Source organism: Typopeltis vanoorti, chromosome 10 (genome assembly GCF_054136105.1).
Source record: "Typopeltis vanoorti isolate ZY-2024b chromosome 10, IOZ_Tvanoo_1.0, whole genome shotgun sequence".
NCBI lineage: Eukaryota > Metazoa > Arthropoda > Arachnida > Uropygi > Thelyphonidae > Typopeltis > Typopeltis vanoorti.
The window spans coordinates 88,757,567-88,781,739 of record NC_143558.1 but is presented as its reverse complement, the minus strand read 5'-3'; the positions used below and the strand labels follow the sequence as shown (position 1 = coordinate 88,781,739).

Below are 24,173 nucleotides of genomic sequence, written 5' to 3'. Positions count from 1 at the left end.
TTATCATCCATGACTTTTAGATGCCTGATTACAATCAGCATGCAGACTGAGATTTTTATCCATAGTCATTAACAAGACATTAAAATGAATTACTGGCAAATGAGTTCATTTCATCTGAATATGAAGTATCGTAATTCACAAACAAGAAACCCCATTACTGGCATACAATTCATAAAAATAGAATCCTGGGTTATATAAATTATAGAGCTAGCCAGTTCAGAAATGATACTTTAATGTTTATATGTGTTTTTCATTTGTTGATGAAAATGCTAAGTATAACTTGGGAGAATGTCCTAAGTTTTTTTAGAATACTTCTGAACATTTCTTAAAAATAAAATTATTCTTGATTTCAGTACTTTGTCCTACTTGAGGAGTTTGAGCAAGCTGAAAAGTGGAAATTGTTTAAGAAGTTTACCAGTTTGTAGGCATAAAAGGTTTTTTCTTCTTAGATAAATTGAATACATATTATGTATATGTGTAGGCTTTTGTGCATTAATAGTTATTTCAAAACATATGATGGAAACTGTTTCATGAACAAATGTTGGCATTGGTATTAAAAATAGCTTTCAAAGAATTATAATAGATGAAAAATATAATTTCTTAGCTCTCTGCCACAGAGTTCTTTATATAAATATTTGTTATTAATGCTCAGTTTTTTTTGTAAGATAACAATGCAGCAGTTATCAAAGAAATATCTATATTTGCATGATGGTCAATTCCCCTCTATGTAAAAATAGTTTTAAATATTTCCTCTATTTATTTGCTATTTATTATTTATTTAAAATGTGTAATCATAAAAGGTGTCATCATGAAGCTTAAGCTGTAAGTTTCATTTAGCAGACATTTTAGTTGTTCATATTGTGTTAAAATCCAAATACAAATCTTCAAATTATGTCTTAATATTTGCTAGCACTAGATTTTTTAAAATACTTATTTTATATTTTAGTTATTGTTATTGTTATATCTTTCTGTTATATGTATGTGCTTTGAATAAATTGTAATTGTAGAAAAGATGTGGAAAAGGAAGAAAATATTTAATGTGTACACAATCATTATAAAAATTTGTCGTTGCCAATTTTATCATTTTGAACTAACTGTACAACTGTTCATTGGCATATTCCTTGAAAACTAATTCTTCAGATATGTTTGCAAACACACATAAATTATAAGTGGTATTAAGCTAAACTGTTAGTTTTAAGTAAATGTGGTCAGATCCTGAAGTGTGTTAAATTGGTGCAACTGTCTAAGACTATGATCATATTAAATATTAGGATATGGCAGTCATTTTACTGGAATTGGTTGCCTTCTATAATTTTTGTTCTTTGTTATTATAATATTAGTGTATTCATAAATTACAAATTGTCAAGCTTCGAGAATTTTTTTTTTCTTTCAGGCCACTTTTTTTTTTTTATAAAGCTTAATGTCAGATGAGAAACTAGGTTTGTGTAAACTCAGATTTCACTAGTTCATAATTTCATGGAATATCTTTTCAAGCCTTTTTCAGCATGTTATTCAGTGTTTCTTGGAATTATAACAAAAGCAGCCAAAGCTATGAAAACCATTGTATTGTCTGTTAAGTGGGTGCATGTGTATGCTCCATCCAGTTTGCCTCTCTTTTATGGGATGAAAATCCAAGTTTTCATGCTTTGTTAACTTTGTATAAGACTAACTCACCTTCAATTGAGAAGTCTCTTTAAAGACAGAATTCAAACCACTGTCTGACTAACTATAGGGCCTCATAACTAAACAGTAGAAGCCTATACTGTTGAGTAATATGCTGAATTATTTAAATTGATTTTTTTATGCCAAGCAGTTAGTGTGTAAGCATTCTAAACACACTATTCTACTTACCATCATACATTTGCATATATTTGTTATTGTTTCAATGCTGAAATGTAGGCTAGGCTTACTCTGTAATGTTTGTATTATCACTAAGTATTGCAAGTTAGTCTGTAGTGTTAGTAATTTATTAAAATTTCAATTCATTATCAACTCTTTGTTGTGTAGTACACTGATAATGAAGTCTTTAACTCTTAATCATTAAGAAGTTAATAATTCATCTAGGAATAACTCATTAGTAACTTCTGCTCCATAACTAACTGGATCTTTCTTGCATCACATTTGAAACAGGCACAAGTTGCACCATTATCATCATCAAATTCCTGATATATACAACACCTCTCAGGTGTTGTATAGGATAATATGATGGCACTACATGAAAAGTTACATCATTACAACTCATTGACAGTTTTCCTCCAAATTAATATGTTATTTGTCAGGACTTCAATGTTATCAGATCTAATATTTTGGTCTTCTAAGACACTTTTTTTTTTTTTACTGAATCATTCCACCTAGATCTTGGTCTCCCTCTGGATCTTCTTCCTGCCATCCTGGCAATAAACACTTGGTTTGCTAACCTTTCCTCTTCCATTCAGTTTAAGTGACCATATCACCTGAGATTAGCTCTGCCAACAATGACAAGTGCTTTACTAATGCTCTTATTATTTAATACGGTACTGCCATTGATGACATCTGTTCACTCCCCTAATCTTTCTCAGAACTCTCATATCTGTGGTCTCTAGTCTTTGGCCAAGTGTTTTATTTCTTATCCAGCTCTCATATTGGTTTAAGCACTACCGTCTTATAACATAGCTAGCTTCATTTGCCTTCCTACCATACCAGCTTTGCTAATTTTGTTGTTTATTTCCATACTGTGCCATCTTCATTAAAAATTGTGTCTGAATAGCTGAGATGTTTTGCTTGTTCTATAATCTCCATTTAGAATGCAGTTGATGTTTTCATTGTTTCTGCCAATTTTCATTGTCTTTTTATTGCTGATTTTCATGCCAAATTTTTAACAGTTATTCACTTTAGTTAAGGAATCCCTGAAGGCTTGTACTGGATTTATTTAGGAATGTAACATCATCTGCATAAAGAGTTGAGATTAACATCTCAAATATTTATATCAGGTTTAATGCTGTTTTCCTCCATATAGATGATGAATAACAGTGGAGATAATGTACACTCTTGTCTCGTACCTGATTTAACATCAAATCTTTCTGTAGCTCTTCTTACTGCTGACTTACAACTCAAATAGAGACTATGCTCGATTTAATGTCCCTTTATACCATGTAACTATAGCAGCAAAGAGCTTTTCTCTTAACACATTGTCATATGCCTTTTTCAGATCTAGAAAACTTTGATACCGATCTTTGTTATATCCCATGATTTCTCAACTATTTGTCTTAAAGTGAAAATCCTATCCTGGCAACCTCTATTTAACCTTAACACACTTCTTTTCCAAAATTTCCTTCCACAATGTTTCTTAGCCTTTTTTTCTTTCTCAAGTATAGTTACATAAATCTAACCAGGAATACTTAGTAAGGAAATTCCTCTGTAATTCTGACATTATTTTATTTCCCTTTTTATAGAAGTGTACTATGAGAGCTCTACTCCTCTGGAATTGAACTCACTGACCAGACCTTCTGAATTATTCATTGTAGCTAGTGTAAAACTTTTATACCACCATATTTGAGCATTTCGGGTTGAATATCATCTACTCCAACTGTCATTCCATATTTAAGGTGTGTGATGTTTTTTACACAATAAGTATTGACACATATGTACTCTGATCCCTCTTAAATGTTTTTCTGTCACCATGCTGTGATTCTGTGATTCAAAGTAATTACTCTGAACATCTAGAATATCTTTATCTTCAGTCTTCATGTCCCCTTTATCATCTTATTCCTTTTACAGTACACTTTCCTCTATTTCATAGTCTTTATTATAGCATCCACAAAATTTGTCAACTTCCTGATATTTATTTTCTATGTTCTTATCAGTCTTCCCATGACTTCTGTTTAGCTAATTTTACACAGTGTGCTCAACTTCCTTGAATTTTTCTCTATTCTCTCAGAGCACTAGCTGACTTTCTTGCCAGAAACTTTTCATATGCTTTCTTCTTTTCCTTGACTGCCTCTTGCTTCCTGATTCTACCATGGAGTTCTAATTTTTCTATCCTTGCAGATACCACTTATCTATCTGGCTTAATCAATCTATGTGTTTTTCAGACTTTGCCATGGAATCTCCAAGTTTTTTGTTGATGCTTTCAAACTTTTTTTTTTTTTCTTGAATATTATTTGTGTATATTTCACCTCTGAATGCTGCTCAACTTTGATTATTTTTAAAGCTTTCTTACACACCTTTCTTTTCAATATGATATTCACTGTTATCCTGTTTAAAACTAAACTTTCGATTTTTAGATCCCCCTGCATACTCCTGTGTTCTGAACCAGCGTGAAGATAGCATGAATCAACAATAGCACAGTGTTTCTCTCCATGTGAATTTTGTGCACATCTTTATATGTCAGAACATGATGTTAGTGATTATCAGTCCATGTACTGAATAGAAGAAATCAGTAGGTACTCATCATTATTATTAGCCTTGCTCTTTTTTTCCTAATTTTCCAAAAACATTTCTGTATGACTGGTAATCATTTCCTACTCTGCTGTTTAGATCGCAAAACACAAACCAACTTTTTCTTTGTGTCAACTGCCTTCTCTTTTTCTTCTTCTTTTAGCTCTACAACCCTTTATAGGTTTTGGCTTGCTTCACAATGTTTTTCCATTCAACTCTATTCAGTGCAGCACTTTTCCAATTCTTAACTTTAAGAATTCCAAGGTCTTTCTCAAACTTGTCTAACCATCTCTTTTTTTTTTGGTCTTCCTCTTCTTCTTTGTCCAATTATTTTCCATTTATATATTTTTTTAACTTCTCTACTTGCTTCCATCCTTTCTAAATGGCCTATCCATGCTATTCTTTGTGCCTTAATAAATCTAACAGTATCTTCTCCTTTTATTAGTTTGTTAATTTCACTATTTGTTCTTATTCTCCAATTTTCATTCTTCTCTTTAATTGATCCATAAATTTTTCTCATTATTTTCCTTTCAAACATCCTTAACCTGTTCTCTCCTTTTTGGGGAAGAGTCCATGATTCACATCCATATGTTATTACTGGTCTAATAATCAATTTATAAATTTTTAGTTTAGAATTCTTATCTACAGCTTTGCTACCCAATAATCCTTTATGCATGTGATGGCATTTGTTTCCAGCTTTTATTCTATTATTTATTTCTTCTGCTATATTATTCATTATTGTTATTAGGGATCCTAGATATTTAAAATAATTTCTCGATTCAAAATTATAGCCATCTATACTACATTTAGAGGATATTCTATTTCCATTTCTTCCATATTGCATATATTTAGTTGTTTTGTATATCAATTTGTAAACCAACTTCTTTTGCATTTAAATTTCATGCTTTGAACTTATTTTCTTTTTTGGTACAACTACTTTATTGCAATATCATCTGCATATGCACAAATCTGTACAAATTTATTATTAATATAGTCTCTTATATTGAGTCTTCTTATTATATATTCAAGTATCAAATTAAACTTGCAGACAGCGCATCTCCTTGTCTCAGTCTGGAACTTATTTTGAATACTTCTGTTAGCTTACCTTGTACTTTAACCTTTGCCTTATATCCTTCTAGTGTTATTTCAATCATTCTTACCAATTTTCGTGGGATTCCCAATATTTTAAGATTATTAATCATTTTTGGTCTATTTTATCAAAAGCCTGTTTAAAATCAATATATAAATTATATAATTCTATATTGTATTCCATACATTTTTCATGGATATTCCTTAACATAAATATATTATCAGTGGTAGATATTTTTAGTCTAAAACCAGATTAGTAATCTCCTAAAATTTCTTCAGTATATGGTTCTAATCTACTACTTATTAAACTCAATTAAATTTTATATGTTACATTTAGCAGTGTGATTCCTCTATAATTACTACAATTCAGTTTATATCCCTTTTTATATATTGGTTGACATTTTCCCTTTCAGTCATTTCCGAAAAACCCCTACCTCTGTATGAGACCAGCTAACTTACCTTTAGTTGAAAGGGATCAGATAAAGGTTTGTCGTGTCATTGGCAGGAATCGAACCCAGGTCTTTCTGACCTTTGTCTATACTGACTGAGCTACGGAGGCTCTATATTGTTTGAATCACTCCTGTTTTCCATTCCTCTGATAATTTTTCTTCCTTCTATATTTCAATTATTAATTTAAATATGGAAAAACAGATTTTTCCCCATAGTGGTTTTCCAGCATTTTTAATAAGCTCCCCTGTTATTCCATCTATACCTGTGCTTAAAGTTTTTTATCTGTTTTATAATTTTAGCTACTTCTTCATAAGTTAGTTCTTTTATTTTTATCTTCATTTATTCTAAATTCACTCAAATTCCTATCTTCATTATCATTAATTTCTTCTTCTGATAACAATTCTTCAAAATACTCTTTCCATCTCTTTATGACATCTTCTTTTTCAGTTATCTCTCCTTTGTTATTATTACACCCTATTATTTGAGGATTAAAATGTTGTACTTGTGAATTAATTTCTTTATATTTTCTTATTTCTTTGTTTTTATTATATTCACTTATTAACTTCATTTTCCTCTTCATCATCTCTTTTTTTTTTCTTTTGATTACATATTTTATTTGCTTCCTTTCTCTTTTCTTGATATTTTTCTCTGTTAGCTCTTGTATTTCTTTGTATATATTTCTTTCTTGCTTTTATTTTTAATTTCTATTGCTTTCTTGCACTCATCATCAAACCATTCCTTTTTGATTCTTTTATATTTCCCTATTATTTCTTGTGCTGCATTTATAATTGATTTTTTAATTATCTTCCATTTATCTTCTATATGATTTTGATTTTCAAATTCTTTAATGTGTTCTATTTTTTCTTTGTATAATTTAACTCTTTATTTGTGAAGGCTTCAGTATTCCATTTCTCAATTTTTTCTGCTTTTCCTCTATTTATTGCTGATATTCTTTGTCTCAATTTTGCACCAACCAGCATGTGGTCAGAGTTGCAGTTTACACCTCTAAATGCTCTTACATCAATGATATGTTGCTCATCTTTTAGAAATCAATTTTGTCCAATTTCTCTATCCTGTTATTTGCCCATATCGCTCTACTTGATATTGCCTATGGTATCATATTTAGCATTGAATACTATTGCTACTCCTTTTTCCCCAATCATTATGCTTGAATATTACATAAAGTCTTTTTTTGTTTATAAAAGCTTAACTTAACTTTTTTTTTTTTGTCTTCTTTATTTTGGTATTACCTATTATTTCAATTATCCAGTTCTTCTTCTAGTTTCATTTCTTTTTCATAATGCTTCTTATGTTGATGATGCTAATCTTGAGGTCTGTTGATGTTTAGTGTAGCTGACTTTTCACTGTTCATTCTGGTTATCTGAAGAAAAGAGTGGGTGCCGTGTTAAACTGGACAGTACTCCAGCTGGTATGAAATATTGTCACATTATACCATCATTTTATTTTGGTTTAATCCAATAATAATATAATTTTGTGAGCTAAATCCCAAATTGCCAGTCCATTTTTGTTTTGTTGAGCATCTAAGGAGATAGTTAATAACAGGATGCATTATGAGAAGGTGAGGATTGAACATTAGGTCAAAAGTCTTGGCTTGTTATCTGCATTCCTTAAAAGGCTACATATAGGTCTTCTCCCAGTTATCCAGTTAAATTTAAGTGGACAGGGTTGCAATGAAAAGAAAATTGTTTTTTAAAAAATTAAAATATAAGACATAAACTAAGTTGAACCTAGTTGTGTTGATTAGGTTTTTAACTTGCTAACTTGCTCATCTTTTCCATTTTATTTTTTAAATGGCTAGCATTTTAAGTGTAGTGTAATTTAGAATTACAGAAAGTTATAATTTAAAGTTACACTTGTTAAAGAAAAATAATTATAATTGGATGAAAATAAGGAAAATAAAATTGTAAATCTCATTTTACAGACTAAAAGCCATAAACTGTATACATGCAAGCAACTTTAATCTCCTGTTTTCCATCTGTTTGTGTGCATTAAATTGAGTTTTGTAAAGAACCCAGAATTTGATACATACTTCTGGAATAAATGAAAGCTAATCTTAAAGATGAATATTCTGTTTATTGGGTGGGTGGGAGAGTTTCTCTTGCTTCCTATTAATATGTATGTGACCACACAGCTTTGTAATTAATTAGGAATAAAATTTTAATTCCTGATAAAGATATTTTTTTACATTTGATTTTTAGACCACATGAGATGTAGCACCAATAAAAAACAAACCATAAACCTAAACACAGTAAACTCTCACAACAGTAAACACTGGTTTGAATTTACTCATTATAACCAGGTAGCACATATACTTACAAACAGTTGCATGCATCACTCTCTCTCTCTCTCTCACACACACACACATCTTATATCCTTAGTTGATTTGAGGAACTGCATGCAAAAGTAAACTTACCCCGTCTCATCTCAAATGTGGACCGACACACTTTAGTCCACTATTGCACAGAGAAAACATTTAACAGAAGTGATTTGGTGCTGCTATCTACTTTTGACTTAAGAAAGTTGAATTATTGCACTTTGCTTTATTAACATTTTGTTTTGGCATAGTTCAATGTTATAAACTCAAAATTAGAAGAAAAAAAAGTGGGTTAGTACACTCTTGCACTCAATGCCTCATTTGACATAATTGTGAACAATCAGCCAGACAAGACAATTCATTGTATCAAACCTTCCATTATATGACAAAGTGTTCTTTTTGGTCCAAGTTTGCTATACTGAGACTAGACTAGAAATTTTCTAGTGTAACATTTGGTCTATTTGTCATTTGCTTTTTTTCACCACCTTGTTTAAAGTTGGAGCATAATCTGTAAGTTTGCTTTCGATGATTTTGTCCATTATTGATGAAACTTCCAATACTAAAATTATTACATATATGAAAGTAAAACAGAAGCTAGTTTTAAATAACAAATTCATGCTTAGCTTTGACATCATATTAACATCCCACTAGAGGCAGCCGCCCACTAAAGAAAGCATGGAAGAAAGAATTCCTTCCACATATAAATATAGTGATTCATTCTGATTTCTTCCATTGTCAAAAAAAAAAAAAACTTTAAGCAGACAAAAGGAACTTGCACTAGCTTCACAATATCTCCCACATTTAGTAGATTCATTACTGGCTACTTGGAAACAAAATTCCTGAATTCAGTTTCACTCAAATTCACCCGTAAATAATTCCTTTTATAATATAATAATAAGGTGACTGCAGAATTGGATAAAAGAAATGGTTACACCATGATACTGCTGAACTTTGCAAACATTTGACAGAATACTGCATGGAAAATTATTGCATAAGTTAGAGCAAGTGGGAATAGATATGAGGGCTGGTGGCATGAATAGCAGGTAGCTGATAAACATCAGAGGGTGGTGTATATAGTGAAGTGGAATCAAGACAAATGAGGGTGACTAGTGAAGTGTCCCAGGGCTCTGTACCAAGACCACTATTCTTTAATATGTACATTAATGATATATAGTTGAAGATTTGAAGTGGGATATTCAGTTGCTTGCCGATGATGCAAAACTATGGAGGGCAATAGTTGATAAAGGTATGTAGATAACTTACAAGATGGTTTGAATAAATTGGCAGTGGGCAAAGGACACTGGCTGTCAATTCAATGTTGTAAAATGTAAACTAATGCACTTTGGGATGAAAAGATTACATACTTTTTATCATATGATAGTACTGGTTTACAGGAAATTGATGAGGCTAGGGAATCGGGAAGGTGATGGTAGATAGAGATTTGAAATTCAAACAACATATTGAAGAGTTGGCAAAGTAGCTCAGAGGATTACTTGGATATTGAAGAACATACTGACCAGTAAACATGTTGACTACTTTGCACAAATTTAGGTGGTGGAGACAATTCAGAGGTAAGTGACCAAGTTGGTGACTGGTTTATTGAATGTTCCCTATGAGGATAGATTGTGGGTGTGTGTGGACTGCAGAGTTTAGCTGACAGGCAGAGTAGAAGAGATATGATAGAAACTTAAGTTACTAAAGGAATTTTATAAGATTGACAAAAGAAAATTTTTCAATACCTGGAGAGTAGGGGGAAAACAAAGGAATACTTGAAAGTTGTCTAAAAATGTGGTAAGGTGTGTGTGTGGACTAGGTTCTTTACTTAGAGAGTGGTGAATGAGTGGAAGGAATTGCCAGAGGTGGTTGTGAGTGCCCCAACAGTGAATAGGTTTAAGGAGATGTGGTATTGTGTTAATCGATAGAGTGGGTCTCCCGCAATGAGTCTTTTGATTCCATGGAGTACCCATATAAATAATAATAATAATTTACAGGAAAATAAGATCTTGAAGGGAGATAGTTTACAAGACCACAGAACTTGATAAAAACATGGGTGACAAAGGAACAAGCTAGTCTGAGAGAGAGAGAGAGATCAATAACTAGCATATTCTATTATGCAGAATTAAAATGATGTCAGAATACCTGTTTCTCTATATTTTAAAATTTCAATCCTTCACTTAAATGTATTTGCTAAGAAGAACCTGTAAATTGGGTACATCATATAAAGCTGCAACAAGGTACGTTACATGCTAGGTTTTTCTTTATATATATAGGAAGAGAAACTGAAGACAGGAATTTTGTTTCCAAGCAGCCATTAATGAATCTGCTAAATATGGGAGATCTTGTGAAGCCAGTGTAAATTCCTTCTGTCTGCTGACTATCACCTAGGGAGGCAGGTGAGAGTCAGCTGTTGTACCAAGGTCAGTAATCTCTGTGAATGCAGGATTAAATGTTGTCAGAAAGCAAATTGTGCACAGAGTGGGCTAATTCATACAACACAGAGAGGTTATAGGATGAATGGAGTATTGCAGTTTATGTATACTAATGCCAGAAGTATTTGAAATAAGTGTGAGAGATTTTTGGCATTATTTAATACAACTTGGCTAAAAATTATAGGAATTAGTAAGACTTGGTTGACTAACGATGATATAGTCATGGGGATAGGGTGTAAGAGATACAGTATTTTCAGGGAAGACAGAATGGGGAGAGGGATTTTGCTAATGATAGCAGAAGAATTGAAGCCAAAAAGAGTAGAAGTGCAAGAAGAGGGCAGTTCATTTGAGGTTAATTGAATTACAAGAAGTTGACGAGGCAAGCGACTTGGGAGTGATTGTGGACAGAGAATTGAAGTTTAAAGGGCATGCTGCAAAGGTGGGTGAAACAGCACATTACATCGTTGTTCCACTTTATAAAGCATTAATAAGGCCACATCTAGACTATTGTGCACAGATCTGGTCACCTGGATTCCTTTGTGATGAACTAGTGGTAGAGAGGAATCAGATGTTAGTGACAAAGATTGTGATAGATCTGTGTGGATTGCTTCTTATGAGAATAGATTGTGAAGGTCTGTGGGATCCAAAAAACCAGTATCAGCTGGTTTTTGGAGCTTCAAGGATGTTAAGGAGATATGCTAGAAGCATATAAGTTATTAAAGGAGTTTTATAGTATTGACACCGACTTTTCTCGATACAGTGCAGGGAAATCGGGGAAAGAACAAAAAGTCATTCCTGGAAATTGTGTAAGGGTGTGGTTAACAAGGATGTTAAGGACTAGATTTTTTACCACCCATTCATCACCCTAAGGGGGGGGGGGGTGATGAATGGGTGGAATGCATTGCCAGAGGTGGTTGTCAGTGCTTCATCTGTGAATGAGTTTAAGGAGAGGTATGATAGGAATCCATGGAGACACCTGTCTATAATAATGTGTGTGTGCAGAATGGCTAAATTATCACATCTGAGAGGATTAGAAAAAAAAAATATTAAATCATCAGGAGCACATGAAGTTCATCTTCAGGTGAGTCATTCCACTCATTCTGAATGAGTTACATTTGTCAAAAAAAAAATAATTCTAATCATGTTGAAGAATTGGAAGGCTGTTGGAAGTTTTTTCCCACTTGGTTAGACTTTTTCTGTTAACAGATTCAAGGAAAGGTATGATAGATTGGATAGTTTGGGTCTCCAGCGATGAGTCTTCATGCACCATGGAGGTGCCCATATAATAATAATATTAAGATAGGCTTATCCCTATATGAAACTGTTTACAGATGATGATGCAAAGTTGGGAAGAAGTATGAGCAGATAATGTAGCCTTACATGATGATCTGAATAGACTGTGTGAGTGAACAGGTAAATGAAACTACCGGTTTGATGATGTAAAGTATAAGATCTTGAAATTTGGTAGGCAAGGATGGGATTCAGAGTATACAGTTTGTAGGTAAATTTCAAACAAGATGGAAAATATGAAAGATCTAGAAATGGACAGAGATTTGAAGTTTGCAGGGCCTTTAGTTTAATTGGAAGGCTGATAGTGCTAATACTTTGAACCTGAGTTATTAGATGTAGTTATTCATATATCAAAATAAGCAGTGTTAAATCTTATTAAAAAATCCAAAGTTTGCACCTGAAGTATCTTCAAGACTGGGTCGACTCATGGTAAAGATAAATAAAGCTCCACATCAGCCTTAGTATCCCATAATGCAAAGTACATCTTCTTGAGGACATGTATAATGCTATGCATTATGGGAAGGGTCACTACCCAGACTGGTTTCGACCTTTATTGAGGTCTCTTCAGTGGGAGCCAGACCCAAAGGTAATACCAAGGTTGAAGCAATGCAGAAGTCATATGCACCTATCCACATCAATAGCCTTAGTATCCCATAATGCAAAGCACATCTCCTTGCAGACATGTATGATGCTATGCATTATGGGAAGGGTCACTACCCAGACTGGTTTTGACCTTTATTGAGGTCTCTTCAGTGGGAGGCAGACCCAGAGGTGATACCAAGGATATGATTTCTTCACCTCTGGGTCTGGCTCCCACTGAAGAGACCTCAATAAAGTTCGAAATCAGTCTGGGTAGTGGCCCTTCTCATAATGCAAAGCACATCTCAATGCATAGCAAGGAGATGTGCTTTGCATTATGAGATACTAAGGCAAGTGATGTGGAGCTTTATTCACCTTTACGAGTTGCCCCAGTCCTGAAGATACTTAAGGTGCAAACTTTGTTTACACTTAAGTTACTGGATAAGATAGTACAACACTATATTTAGTCCTGAAGATATTTTCAGGCGCAAACTTTGTTTGCTCTCACTGGGATAAAGGATTAAACTAAATCTATTATAGTCTAACCTAGTGATAAATAAATTTTCAACATCTTTCTCTAAATCCAGAGTAATTTTTAAAAAAGGTGATAAACCTTTTGGCAACTCCCATAGGCACAGATGACTTGCTACTGCTTCTGCCTGGTATCTCCAGCTCTGGGCCTGGCTCCCACTGAAGAGACCTCAATAAAGGTCGAAACTAGTCTGGGTAGATGGCCAATCCCTTTAATGCATAACAGTATACATATCCACATAGGAAATGTGTTTTGCATTATGGGAGATACTGGGTTAGAAGTGCCTGGTAGCTTGCTCCACCTTTGCCATGAGTTGCCTTGGTGTTGCACTACTTACTGGATAAGATAGTACAACACTATATTTAGTCCTGAAGATATTTTCAGGCGCAAACTTTGTTTGCTCTCACTGGGATAAAGGATTAAACTAAATCTATTATATTTTTGTTTACACTTAGATAAAGGATTAAACTAAATATATAATTTTAATTGGAAGGCTGATAGTGCTAGTACTTTGAACCTGAGTTATTAGATGTAGTTATTCATATATCAAAATATGCAGTGTTAAATCTTATTAAAAACAATCCAAAATCATAACTTACAGTGTAAGAATCAACTCTTTTTTTTGCTTTCAAAATGAAAGTCCTTTATTTCTTAAAACTTTATTGTATTCATGGATTCCAATCCTTAAAATAGAAAATTGTAACATTTTTCTATTATAATGACAGGAATCCATGCACATACACTGCAGCCAACTGCACCTACGTTTATCAGCTGGAATGCTACCAAAAGTCATCTTAATAAACGTAAACCCCAAGCAACATTACTTTAACAAATCAAATATCATTCTAGACCTTCCATAATCTTTGATCTGCCTAAGGTCACAAGTCAGGTTGCCCTTTAAGCATTTGATTCTTTTAATATTGCTACTTATAGAATCTCCAAATTCTTGTCCAGCATTCTTCATCCTTTCACCATTTGCTTGGATTCTTACAATATCATATAAAAATATCACAGATTTTCTCTCAGAAATAAAGTTTTAAGGATTGACATAAGTTTTGACAATCCTTCCACTTTGCCACTGTTCAGCTAGATAATTTTTGGGAATATTTGTCTCTATATTTTCCTTCTTATATAATAAAGCTGATCGAATAACTTTGGATATTTCACCTGGAAGAATAAACTTTATAATGAAGTTGAAAAAACTTCTATGGGCAATTCAACTTGAAATTCTTTTCGTTATCCCTTATTCTGATAAGCTAGTTTTCTGTAGCATTTAGAAGAAAAAATTTTCTGTTCAGGTGACTTTTTTGCATTTTGGAAACAAACAGATCAAGATTTGCAAGTATTTCTCAGGAAAGGAATATCAGAGTGGTATCCTTTCTGGATTTTCTTCTCAATTGAGAAACTCGTTATTTTCTATTTTGGTTTACCACAAGCACGTTTTATGAAATTCTGTATGCATTTTCTTTGCATATCATCCATCCCAAAAGTATGAAGAAATCAGACCTCTGTTAACAAGAGTTCAAAACATGAAACATGCTTCTCTAATGCAATTGTCCAACAGAAAATCTCAGCTATTAATCAAGATGATGCAAAAATATTGAATATTTCTCTCTCTATCCACCAACATAAGATGAAGCCACAGAATCCCTATTCTGTACATAAGTACTGTTAAACTTGTTATAAGAGATACTCAGGGTGTTTCAACTCATTGCCATCTTTAAACTTATCAACAAAATCTGTCAACTTTCCCTCTCTTAAAGGTGAGTTTGCCCCCTTTGTCGTTCAGGTGTTCATGAAATCAAAACCTTGCTTTTAACAGACTACTCATCTCAAAAGCAAATCTCTGAATATCACCTCTAGATTTGGCTGCTGAAACTACCCAAGTCCAAATTGGCTTAACAGAGAATTGACACTATTCATGGGATCTTTGGGGATAATATGGAAATTGCCTCATCAAGGCATCTTTAAATAGGAATTTCGTTCAAAAGAAAGCTCTTAAGGCACTGTCCCAATTTTAACTGCATGAAGTTTCTATTCCAATGTTTGAAAAATTATAATTACAAACCATGTAAAATAATTTTCTTTCACCTATTCCTAATAATGTTCAAGTTTGAACCTAATGCATATATGGGTTGCATTAAAATTATAACCACTGTTACTGCAGGCATTTATAATCATTGTTTTTTGTTGTTTAATTTTCCTTTGTTTTACTAATTTTTATAAATGAATGTTATTCAAAATGAAATATTTTTTAAGTAATTCAGTTAGATATTCTACTTTTTCACTGTGGCCACATATTCTTTTATCAGTTACGAAGGTTAGTTATAATTATATATTCCATTTGAGGCCATCTCTGGTCACCACCCTAAAAATATAGGTTTTCACTCAAAACAATGCCACTTTACATACAAATGTCTACTGAGATAAACATCCTTTGTTGTTTTATAGCCAGTAAGCGAAACTAAAGATCGATAACTACGATCTATAAGTTTACATTATAATGTTTTACATTATGAGAAAATATCAAGAATAGTGAGGGAACTTGCTCCACCTTTACTTCGAATTGCCTTCGCCGATAGTTTTTCGGCATGAAACTTATAGATCATAGTTATCGATCTTTAGTTTCGCTTACTGGCTATAAAACAACAAAGGATGTTTATCCCCTTATTTTCTATATTAAGGTGCCAGAAAACTAGCCATTTGGCTTTTTATCTTAACTGTCTACTGAGATGTTTGGAATGCCAGCTTAGACATCCACCTTCACTTATGTTCAGTTCTCTTGCTCTCTACAGGCCAACTAATGGACATAGAGGAAGACCAAGAAAACAGTTTTGGCAGTACATACTTCTTTTTGAAGATGAGATTCATGAACCATTTGGCACAAAATAGCAACTTGGCTCACTTTCATCCAATAGACTACTTTATCTCCATGAGTTTTCATTATATGAATATTTCTGTATCTATTTCCTTATTTATTCATGAATAAATGATGATGATTATAAAGACATATTTGTACTTTGAAAATTATCTAGGCCACAAGGATTGTTTTAACTGTTTAGTTTACATCAACTGAAAGTGATTAGTTGGTCTCATATGTAAGTCGTAGTTTTTTATTCTAAAAATGGATGAAATAGTGGAAATAGAACACATGTACATCTTCAGTGTCTGTAACAGTAATAGGAATGGAATACAGGCAAAACGTTCGGTGGATCACCTATTAAAATACAATTGTTACCGCATGCTAGGAAATAATAGAAATAACAAATTTAATATATTAAGATAAATGGTTTTTTACATAAGATAAAAGTCTCCCAGATCTTTGAGAGAGACATACAGTCATTTCTATTTAAATTTGGTCGGTGTAGGATAGTTTCACAACTTTCTTTAAATAAGCGTTCATATTTGAATCTGCATCTATGGAGGAGAACAGCTTAATGTTTTTGCTGTTTGACCACACACTGAAGATGAACTTTCCACCTTTCTACAATGGATAATAACCTTCACATGCATCCAATTCACTATGGAAAAAGAAAACTCTGGTACTTTACCATTTTTGGACATTCTCCTTACTAGAACGTCTTCTGGTACCTTATCTACAAGCGTCTTTCGAAAACCCACATTTACTGGCAGATACATTCACAAAAAGTCTGCACACCACATGTCTCAAAAATTTGGCATTCTTAAATCTCTAATTCATAGAGCACATAAAGTTTGCTCTTCCCCAATAATCTTACAACAAGAACTTTCAATCATTAAAAAGTTAATGGAATCAAATGATTACAACTCCAATCAAATCCAACAGACACTTGACTCTTATGTTCCAACTCCTACAGTTTCTTCAACAGCCCGCAGAGTTCCTATTCCGTACATTCCAGGAATCTCAGAACCTATAGGTAGAATTCTAAAAAAGTATCAATTGATTCCAACATATATTCCTATCAACAAAATTTCTTCTTTATTACCTTCTACAAAGGATAAACTGTCTTCTCTATCTTTGGCTGGCATTTACCAAATACCTTGCGAATGCGATGTCTCTTATTTTGGACAAACTGGCCGTTCTTTGGAAAAAAGAAAAGGACATCAATATTATATTGATTATAACAAACCTGTGAAGTCTGGTCTGGTGCAGCACAGTATTGACTCTACTCATAGTGTCCAGTGAGATAAAGCTGTTCTCCTCCATAGATGCAGATTCAAATATGAACGCTTATTCAAAGAAAGTTGTGAAACTATCTTACACCAACCGAATTTAAATAGAAATGACTGTATGTCTCTCTCAAAGATTTGGGAGACTTTTATCTTATGTAAAAAACCATTTATCTTAATAGATTAAATTTGTTATTTCTATTATTTCCTAGCATGCGGTAACAATTGTATTTTAATAGGTGATCCACCGAACGTTTTGCCTGTATTCCATTCATATTACAGACACTAAAGATGTACTATTTATTTTAGTATGAAATATCTGTCCTTTTATTATTTAATGTCATTTTGCTGTATTGCTTTACATATATTTAACAGTTTATCTATTCAAGCATGGGATGCTTTCCATCATAGTTCATCCCTATATTTGTCTAAACTTTCACTTTGGTTTTGGTATAATGTAGGCTCATTCATGTCATTTTTTTTCTCCAAAGAGAGTAGACAAAACTCTAGCTCTTCAACTTTTGGAAATCAGTAGCAGCTGGCTCTATCCTTAGTCATCATTGTTGAATTCACTTTCATCAATAACTTGTAGACATATAATGATCTTTCTCCTTCTACAGTGTACCATTATGGAAGTTACCATGAGGCACCACATAAATTTTTTACATAATCATGTAATTATGCCATACAAACCTAGCAAACATAAAAAAATTGTACTGTGGACAACAGAATCATATAAGGCTGATAGATAAAGCATCTTTTCAGAAATACAATAAACTGTTATTCAAATTTATAGGTACTGAAGGAATATTTTGTTAAAGTGAAGAGTTTGCTATGGTGAATTTCTTTTAGCATAACATTGGACCTATGGGGTTTTGGGGCTTCAGTAATTTGTTTTAACACTGTTAGTTGTAGTGAGAATCCTGTATGAGTGTTCAGGTTGGATTGAGCTTCCAACATTATAATACCTGTCATGAATCCAGTTAATTTTATAATGGGCAGTTCTTACGTATAATGTAGGCTCATCTATTATTACTCTAAAACATGTGTCACTAGAGAGTTGATAGATCTCCCCCACCCACCCCCTCTCATCTTCAAAATATTGTGGCATATGCTGCTCTTAAAATCTTTCGATATTTATCTGATGTCTGCAAAGATCTTTTTTAAATTAAATATTAGTTCTCTTGTTAAATAAATTTATAATGAATTAACTGAAAAGTCAAGTCAAAGAAAAGTTGACTTGACTTTTCAGTCAAGTCAATCCTTGTCTAAGGATTGTAGGAATTTTCTTTAACTGCATCCAGTTTTTCATACAAAGTGAATCTCACAGAGAAATATATAATTTAAAATTTATCTGCCTAAGAAGATAAAATCTTTTTTAAACTGCTAATTTAATGAATATTGTTTATTTATTCTTTACTCTTTGTCTTCAGAATATGACTTTTAAGAATGAGTTCCCTCTCCACATAGTTCAGATCATTATAAGAAAGGTAAAATGATATTTTTTCGTCTATCAAGTTAACTTGCAGTGATCATTCTATATCAATCACAATCACTAGTATAGTGTCTACACTACTACATACCAAATAAATTACTGTTTTCTAAATGTAAAAGTCTTCAGATGATTTTACCATGTAGTTTAAATATTCCCATAACAGTATGATATAAAATAATGAATAAATTTATCTGTTTGTAAGTATGATGTTTGATTTAATTCATTTACATAATTAGTTCATTATCTTGAAATGGAACATTTTTTCCAAAATTGGAATTGAAATGAATGTTTTTTCATGCATGCAGTCCACTTTCACTATAAAAACTCATAAAAAATAACAAAAACCATTTCTTATTGTAGATTTTCTATAGATGCTGTTGGTCTTTGGATAGGGCTTTTCAGTTAAGTGAATAAGTTAACTATAATGGTGTACTGTTGTGAGAGTTTTCTGTATTATTAAGTATGTTAATATTAATACCACAGTACAGACTCTGGCAGCTATTAATGGAAACTAACGACATATTCTCTGGGACCAATTTTTTTCAGCTATTAATGCAGCTATTGTATGCCCAAACATTAAATAATACTTGAACATATTATTTTTCTGATTAATGTTAATCATGAAAATTCCCATCAGTGTTGCATGGTTTGCATAATTTGTATAAATTGCATTACTGTTTCATGTGGCTGTTCTTTTATAGTTTGATTATAAAATTTAAAACATAAATATTGCATGATTTGTGTAACTTACATAAATTGTATTCCTATTTAATGTGGATTTTTTTTATATGAAATTTTCCTGTTTTGGTGTGTGTGTCTCTTTGTTATGCACTGTTATGTTATAAATGGTTTACTGTTTCCCTCTCAGAAATACTTAAATTTTCCTTTAAGCAATAGTACTGTGTAATACAGTTATGCTTCAATAATGACCAATCTTTCAGCAATTCATTAGGAAATTCAGTCCTGAAACAATAGGCAGGTGTTTTTTTTTTTTTTTTTTTTTTTTTTTAAACCAGAATCAGGCCTTATTTTGTAAAATATCTGCAGAAATCCATTTTTGGAAAAAAAAAAAAAAAAAAAAAAAAAAGTTTGGTATTATTACTTTCGAGGAGGGGAGAAAATAAAAGTTCAGGATTGGTTTAATAATGCAGAGTACTTTTCAAAAAAAAATATGTCAAAGGTTGTTTACATAATGAAAATCTCTTTGTTTGAAAGTACTTAAAACCACCAGTAAGTTTTTTAAAAAAAAACATTATTTTTTAATCAAAATCTAAAATAAGCAATAATTTCCAATCAGGTCTTCAACATATCTCCATTTTTTTTATGTAGCACCACCTCTGTTAGGAGGATGTTCATACTTTCATTTAACTAGTATTTCAAGCTCAAATAAGTATTCCGTGATTGCTGAAGCCCTTTTGCTTTCTGCTGGTAATTTATACAAGGCAAATCATTTTCAGTGCTTTTTCAAATCAACCCCAAAAACATTGCTATCTTACACTACAGTATTTTACATTTGTGCTCACACAAGAGGTTCTGTAATTATATAGACTGTTTCATATCTCAGTTGATAAGACAGTGGACTCTAGATATGTTTCACATTATCCACAGGTTAATTTGATGCTGTCTCAACAGATTTTTATTGGAATGGTAGATAAGAACATCATACTCTATGAAGAATGGAGTATTATACTTTGTGGATTTTTTTCCCTTAGTAATTGGATTTCAAGGAGTGTTCAGCAGGATACTGCACAGTTACATAGGTTGGAGCAAATGGACATGAAGCTGGTGATGTATAAGAGAGTGACTGATGGACAGACATCAGAGAAGAGTAACATGTGATGGAGTTGAATCCAAGAGAATGCAGGTTAATTCTATACTTGGACTATTTCTGCTCATTTATATGTTAATGATATTGGGTGTGTGTGTGGGGGGGGGGAGATGATATCCAATTGTTTACCAGTGATGCTAAACTAGAGAGCAATTGTTAATAAAGAAGAAGTCCTGCAGGATTATTTGAATAGATTGAGTGTGAGAAAAAGATATGGTTGCAAGTTTATGCAACCATAATGCACTTGGATAGCAAGCTGTATATTATGTTGATTGGACTACACTACCAATGCAGGACATTGATCTTGTTAAGAATCTGAAGGTGATGGTGGATAGGCAGTTGAAATTCATGTCACGAAAGAAAGAAACAGCTCAAATCACTTGGATGTTAAACATACTGACTAGTATGTTATTATTATACCGTGATATGACACCTTAATGCTGTGCACAGATTTTTCACTTGGATTTTTGGGAATGTTAGTGGTAGAGAGGCATGTGACCAAAATAGTGACTGTTTGTGGATTGCTCTCTTTGAGGTCAGGTTGAAAGTTTATGGGTTAGAGTGTTTAGTTTTGAGGCAGAAAAGAGGGGAATATGATAGAAACATAAGTTGCAAAGAAAGAAAGAAAAGAAAAACAGTTTTATAGAGTATATTATTATTATTACGTGACACCTCCAGAGAGCCCAAAGACTCATTAAGGGAGGACACCTACTCTGTAACTCTCTGTCCCCACTACTCAATTCATCAACTATAGCAAATTACAACTACACCAATGCCATATACACCCACCACCACTAGTATTTTCACAGACAATCACAAACATCCATGCCCACTGCAGGATTCGAACTTGCAGCCTTTTGCTGCGGGTTCACATCCTGCATATGTTAGAGATTTTTAATACATCACTGAACCAAAAAGAACAAGGAGTCATCCTAGAATGTTTTTTTTTTTTATGGTGTGATTAGCAAAGACTTGATTTTTTGTGTGGAGAGTAGTAAATTGGTGGAATGGGCTGCCAAATGCGAAAGGTGGTCATGAATTTAAGGAGCATATGTTAATTAATTTAACATAGGCTGCCCATTGTTTTTCTTTGGACTCTATGAGATTTCTCTGTTATTACAAAGAAATCTCCATAAAAATATTTTGTCTGTTGTATGGGTAACTTAGAACTTAATAAAACACAGAGGATTTGGAATTCTATTTATATGTTAATTTACTACTTCCTTTTAGGAAACATTCTGTGACACTTGGATTTTGTCATTACAGGAGATTAAAACTGTTAATATAACTTAAACATAAGAATCCTGTAAAGCATAACCCAGTCAACTCAGAAACATGTTTTATTTATATCACCCCCTCCCTTTTTTCCCCTCAATATCAGGCAAGCATTCATGTGATAAAGCAACTAAAATCTTTATGCATAAAACTGAATTGCAAGTTTGTGTTGTGATTAGTTATCCATTTAATTTTAATAAAAGCAGATGTATGCAGAAAAGATGGATTGGAGTGTTAAAATGTGATTACTTAAACTGAAGTTCATAAAATTAAGTGTTGATTCCATTATTTATTAAATAAGTTGAAAATCACTCACCAGACTTGATGAAAATCTTAGGAAAATGCTCAAACACACAGGTATTATTAAAAAGTCTTATCTGAATACTTTGTAGTTAGAATGATCAGGCCTGAAATTGAGCTGGAAATAAACAGTGGAGTCAAAATATATTGTAATCACATTGAAAGATTTTAGTGAATGAACATAAATATGTGATGTTGGAAGTTTTCCCACTTGGTTATACTATAAGTTAAAGATACCAAGAAATTATATACTTGGTTTAATCCTTTATCCAAGTGTAAGCAAACAAAGTTTGCACCTGAAGTATTTTCAGGACTGGGCAACTCATATATATTATAAAAATTCTCTGGATTAGAGATAGTTGTTGGAAGTTTTTCCACTTGGTTATACTATAAATTAAAGATGCCAAGAAATTATATACTTGGTTGTCCAGTCCTGAAAATATTTCAGGTGCAAACTTTCTTTGCTTACACTTAGATAAAAGATTAAAACAAGTATATAATTCCTTGGTATCTTTAATTTATACTATAACCAATTGAAAAAACTTCTAACAACTATCTCTAATCCAGAGAATTTTAATAATAAGGTGTGACACCTTTTGGCTACTTGTATATGAAAATATGACTACTGCATTACTTCAACTTTAGTGTCGCCTGTGGGTCTGGCTCCCATTGATGAAACCTCAGTAAGAAAGAAGCTCTCATCATGCTTGGAATTCTGTTCTCCACTTACACAATATTATCATTCCAAGAACAGGAACCTAAAATTGTTAGAAGACTGGAAAATAGGGCCACTTTCCTTTTCTTCTAAAACCATAGTACTCAAAATCATAATCCTTCCTGCTCAGTTGTACATAATAAATATTACAGACATCACAGAAGCTGAAGAAAAACAATTATATAGTAAGCCTGTGCATTTTTTTTGGTCCAGTCATTACCAAGAAGTTAAAGGAATTTCTTCAACTATGAAAGAAGCAAGGAAGATTTGGACTTCCAGTTTTAAAATTCTGCTATTTAAGCAATGCAGTTTCAAAAATCCATAAAATATTGCAGCCTAATCATACATATGCAGACCTTCTCCTGTACTACCTTGGTTTTCATCTTCCCCTGTTTGGAGTGAATGATTATAAAGATCCAAAAGCTGAAATTGTTCCTGAATACTACAACACTTTGTGCTTAACTTTAAGATGCTAAAACACTCTGGCATTGACATTCTTTCCATTAAAAAAAAGTAAAATTTGGTATAAAGAAATCTTTAATCTCTTTCGTCGCAAAATTCCACAGTTGGTTACTGACAACAATACTTTGTTTCACAATTTGTGGAATTTCCAAGGATGCCCTAACAGGAAGGATCTTGCTTGAAGAATTGCATATGGCTGCCTTACAGTCAACACCAAAATGGAGGTATTTCAATAATGGAGATCCAATCTGTGATATCTGTTTTGTTGTTATGTTCCATTGAGTCGTTTTCGACTCCTGGTGATTCTATGAACATACATTCTCCATTCACATCTGTCCCTGGCCATATCTTTCAGAATTTCCAAGCACATTCCAGTTGCTTCTTTAACTCCATCCACCCATCTAATTCTTGGTCTTCCTCTTCTCCTGCTTCCATCAACTTTAGTAAGCATCATCATCTTCTCCAGACTGTCATTTTCTCACATAATAGTCTGAAGTATGACAATTTTTGCTTGATGATCATAGCTTAGAGGGAGCAATCTGGCTTTATTCTGTCTATCGCTGATTTATTTGTTTGCTTTGCAGTCCATGGTATTCTTAGTAAGCGTCTCCAAATCCATAATTCAAATGCATCTATCTTCCTTCTTTCACTCTTTCTCAGGGTCCAACTTTCATATCCATACAGTACCACAGGGATCCAATCTGTGACATCTGTTACCAATTGGAAACAGTAGAACATGCATTGTACAGCTGCCCTCTTGCCCTGCGTATTTGGAACCGATTTTGTCATGTATTGGACATTCCATTACTTACAACAGACCAGGTTATTT

General features: G+C 32.8%; 1 protein-coding gene across 2 annotated transcripts in view; it reads left to right on the top strand.

Annotated features, from left to right (window-relative positions):
* The window catches only part of LOC150102574 (fasciculation and elongation protein zeta-2-like), a 226,412-nt gene extending 218,264 nt beyond the window's left edge, over nt 1–8,148 (top strand). For both annotated transcript variants that reach the window (XM_090398834.1, XM_090398833.1), the window contains one exon: nt 354–8,148. In XM_090398834.1, the coding sequence (XP_090254960.1) occupies nt 354–370 (17 nt within the window). In that variant the 3' untranslated portion in view covers nt 371–8,148. The remainder of the gene's footprint in view (nt 1–353) is intronic.
* Nucleotides 8,149–24,173: the final 16,025 nt, after the last annotated feature.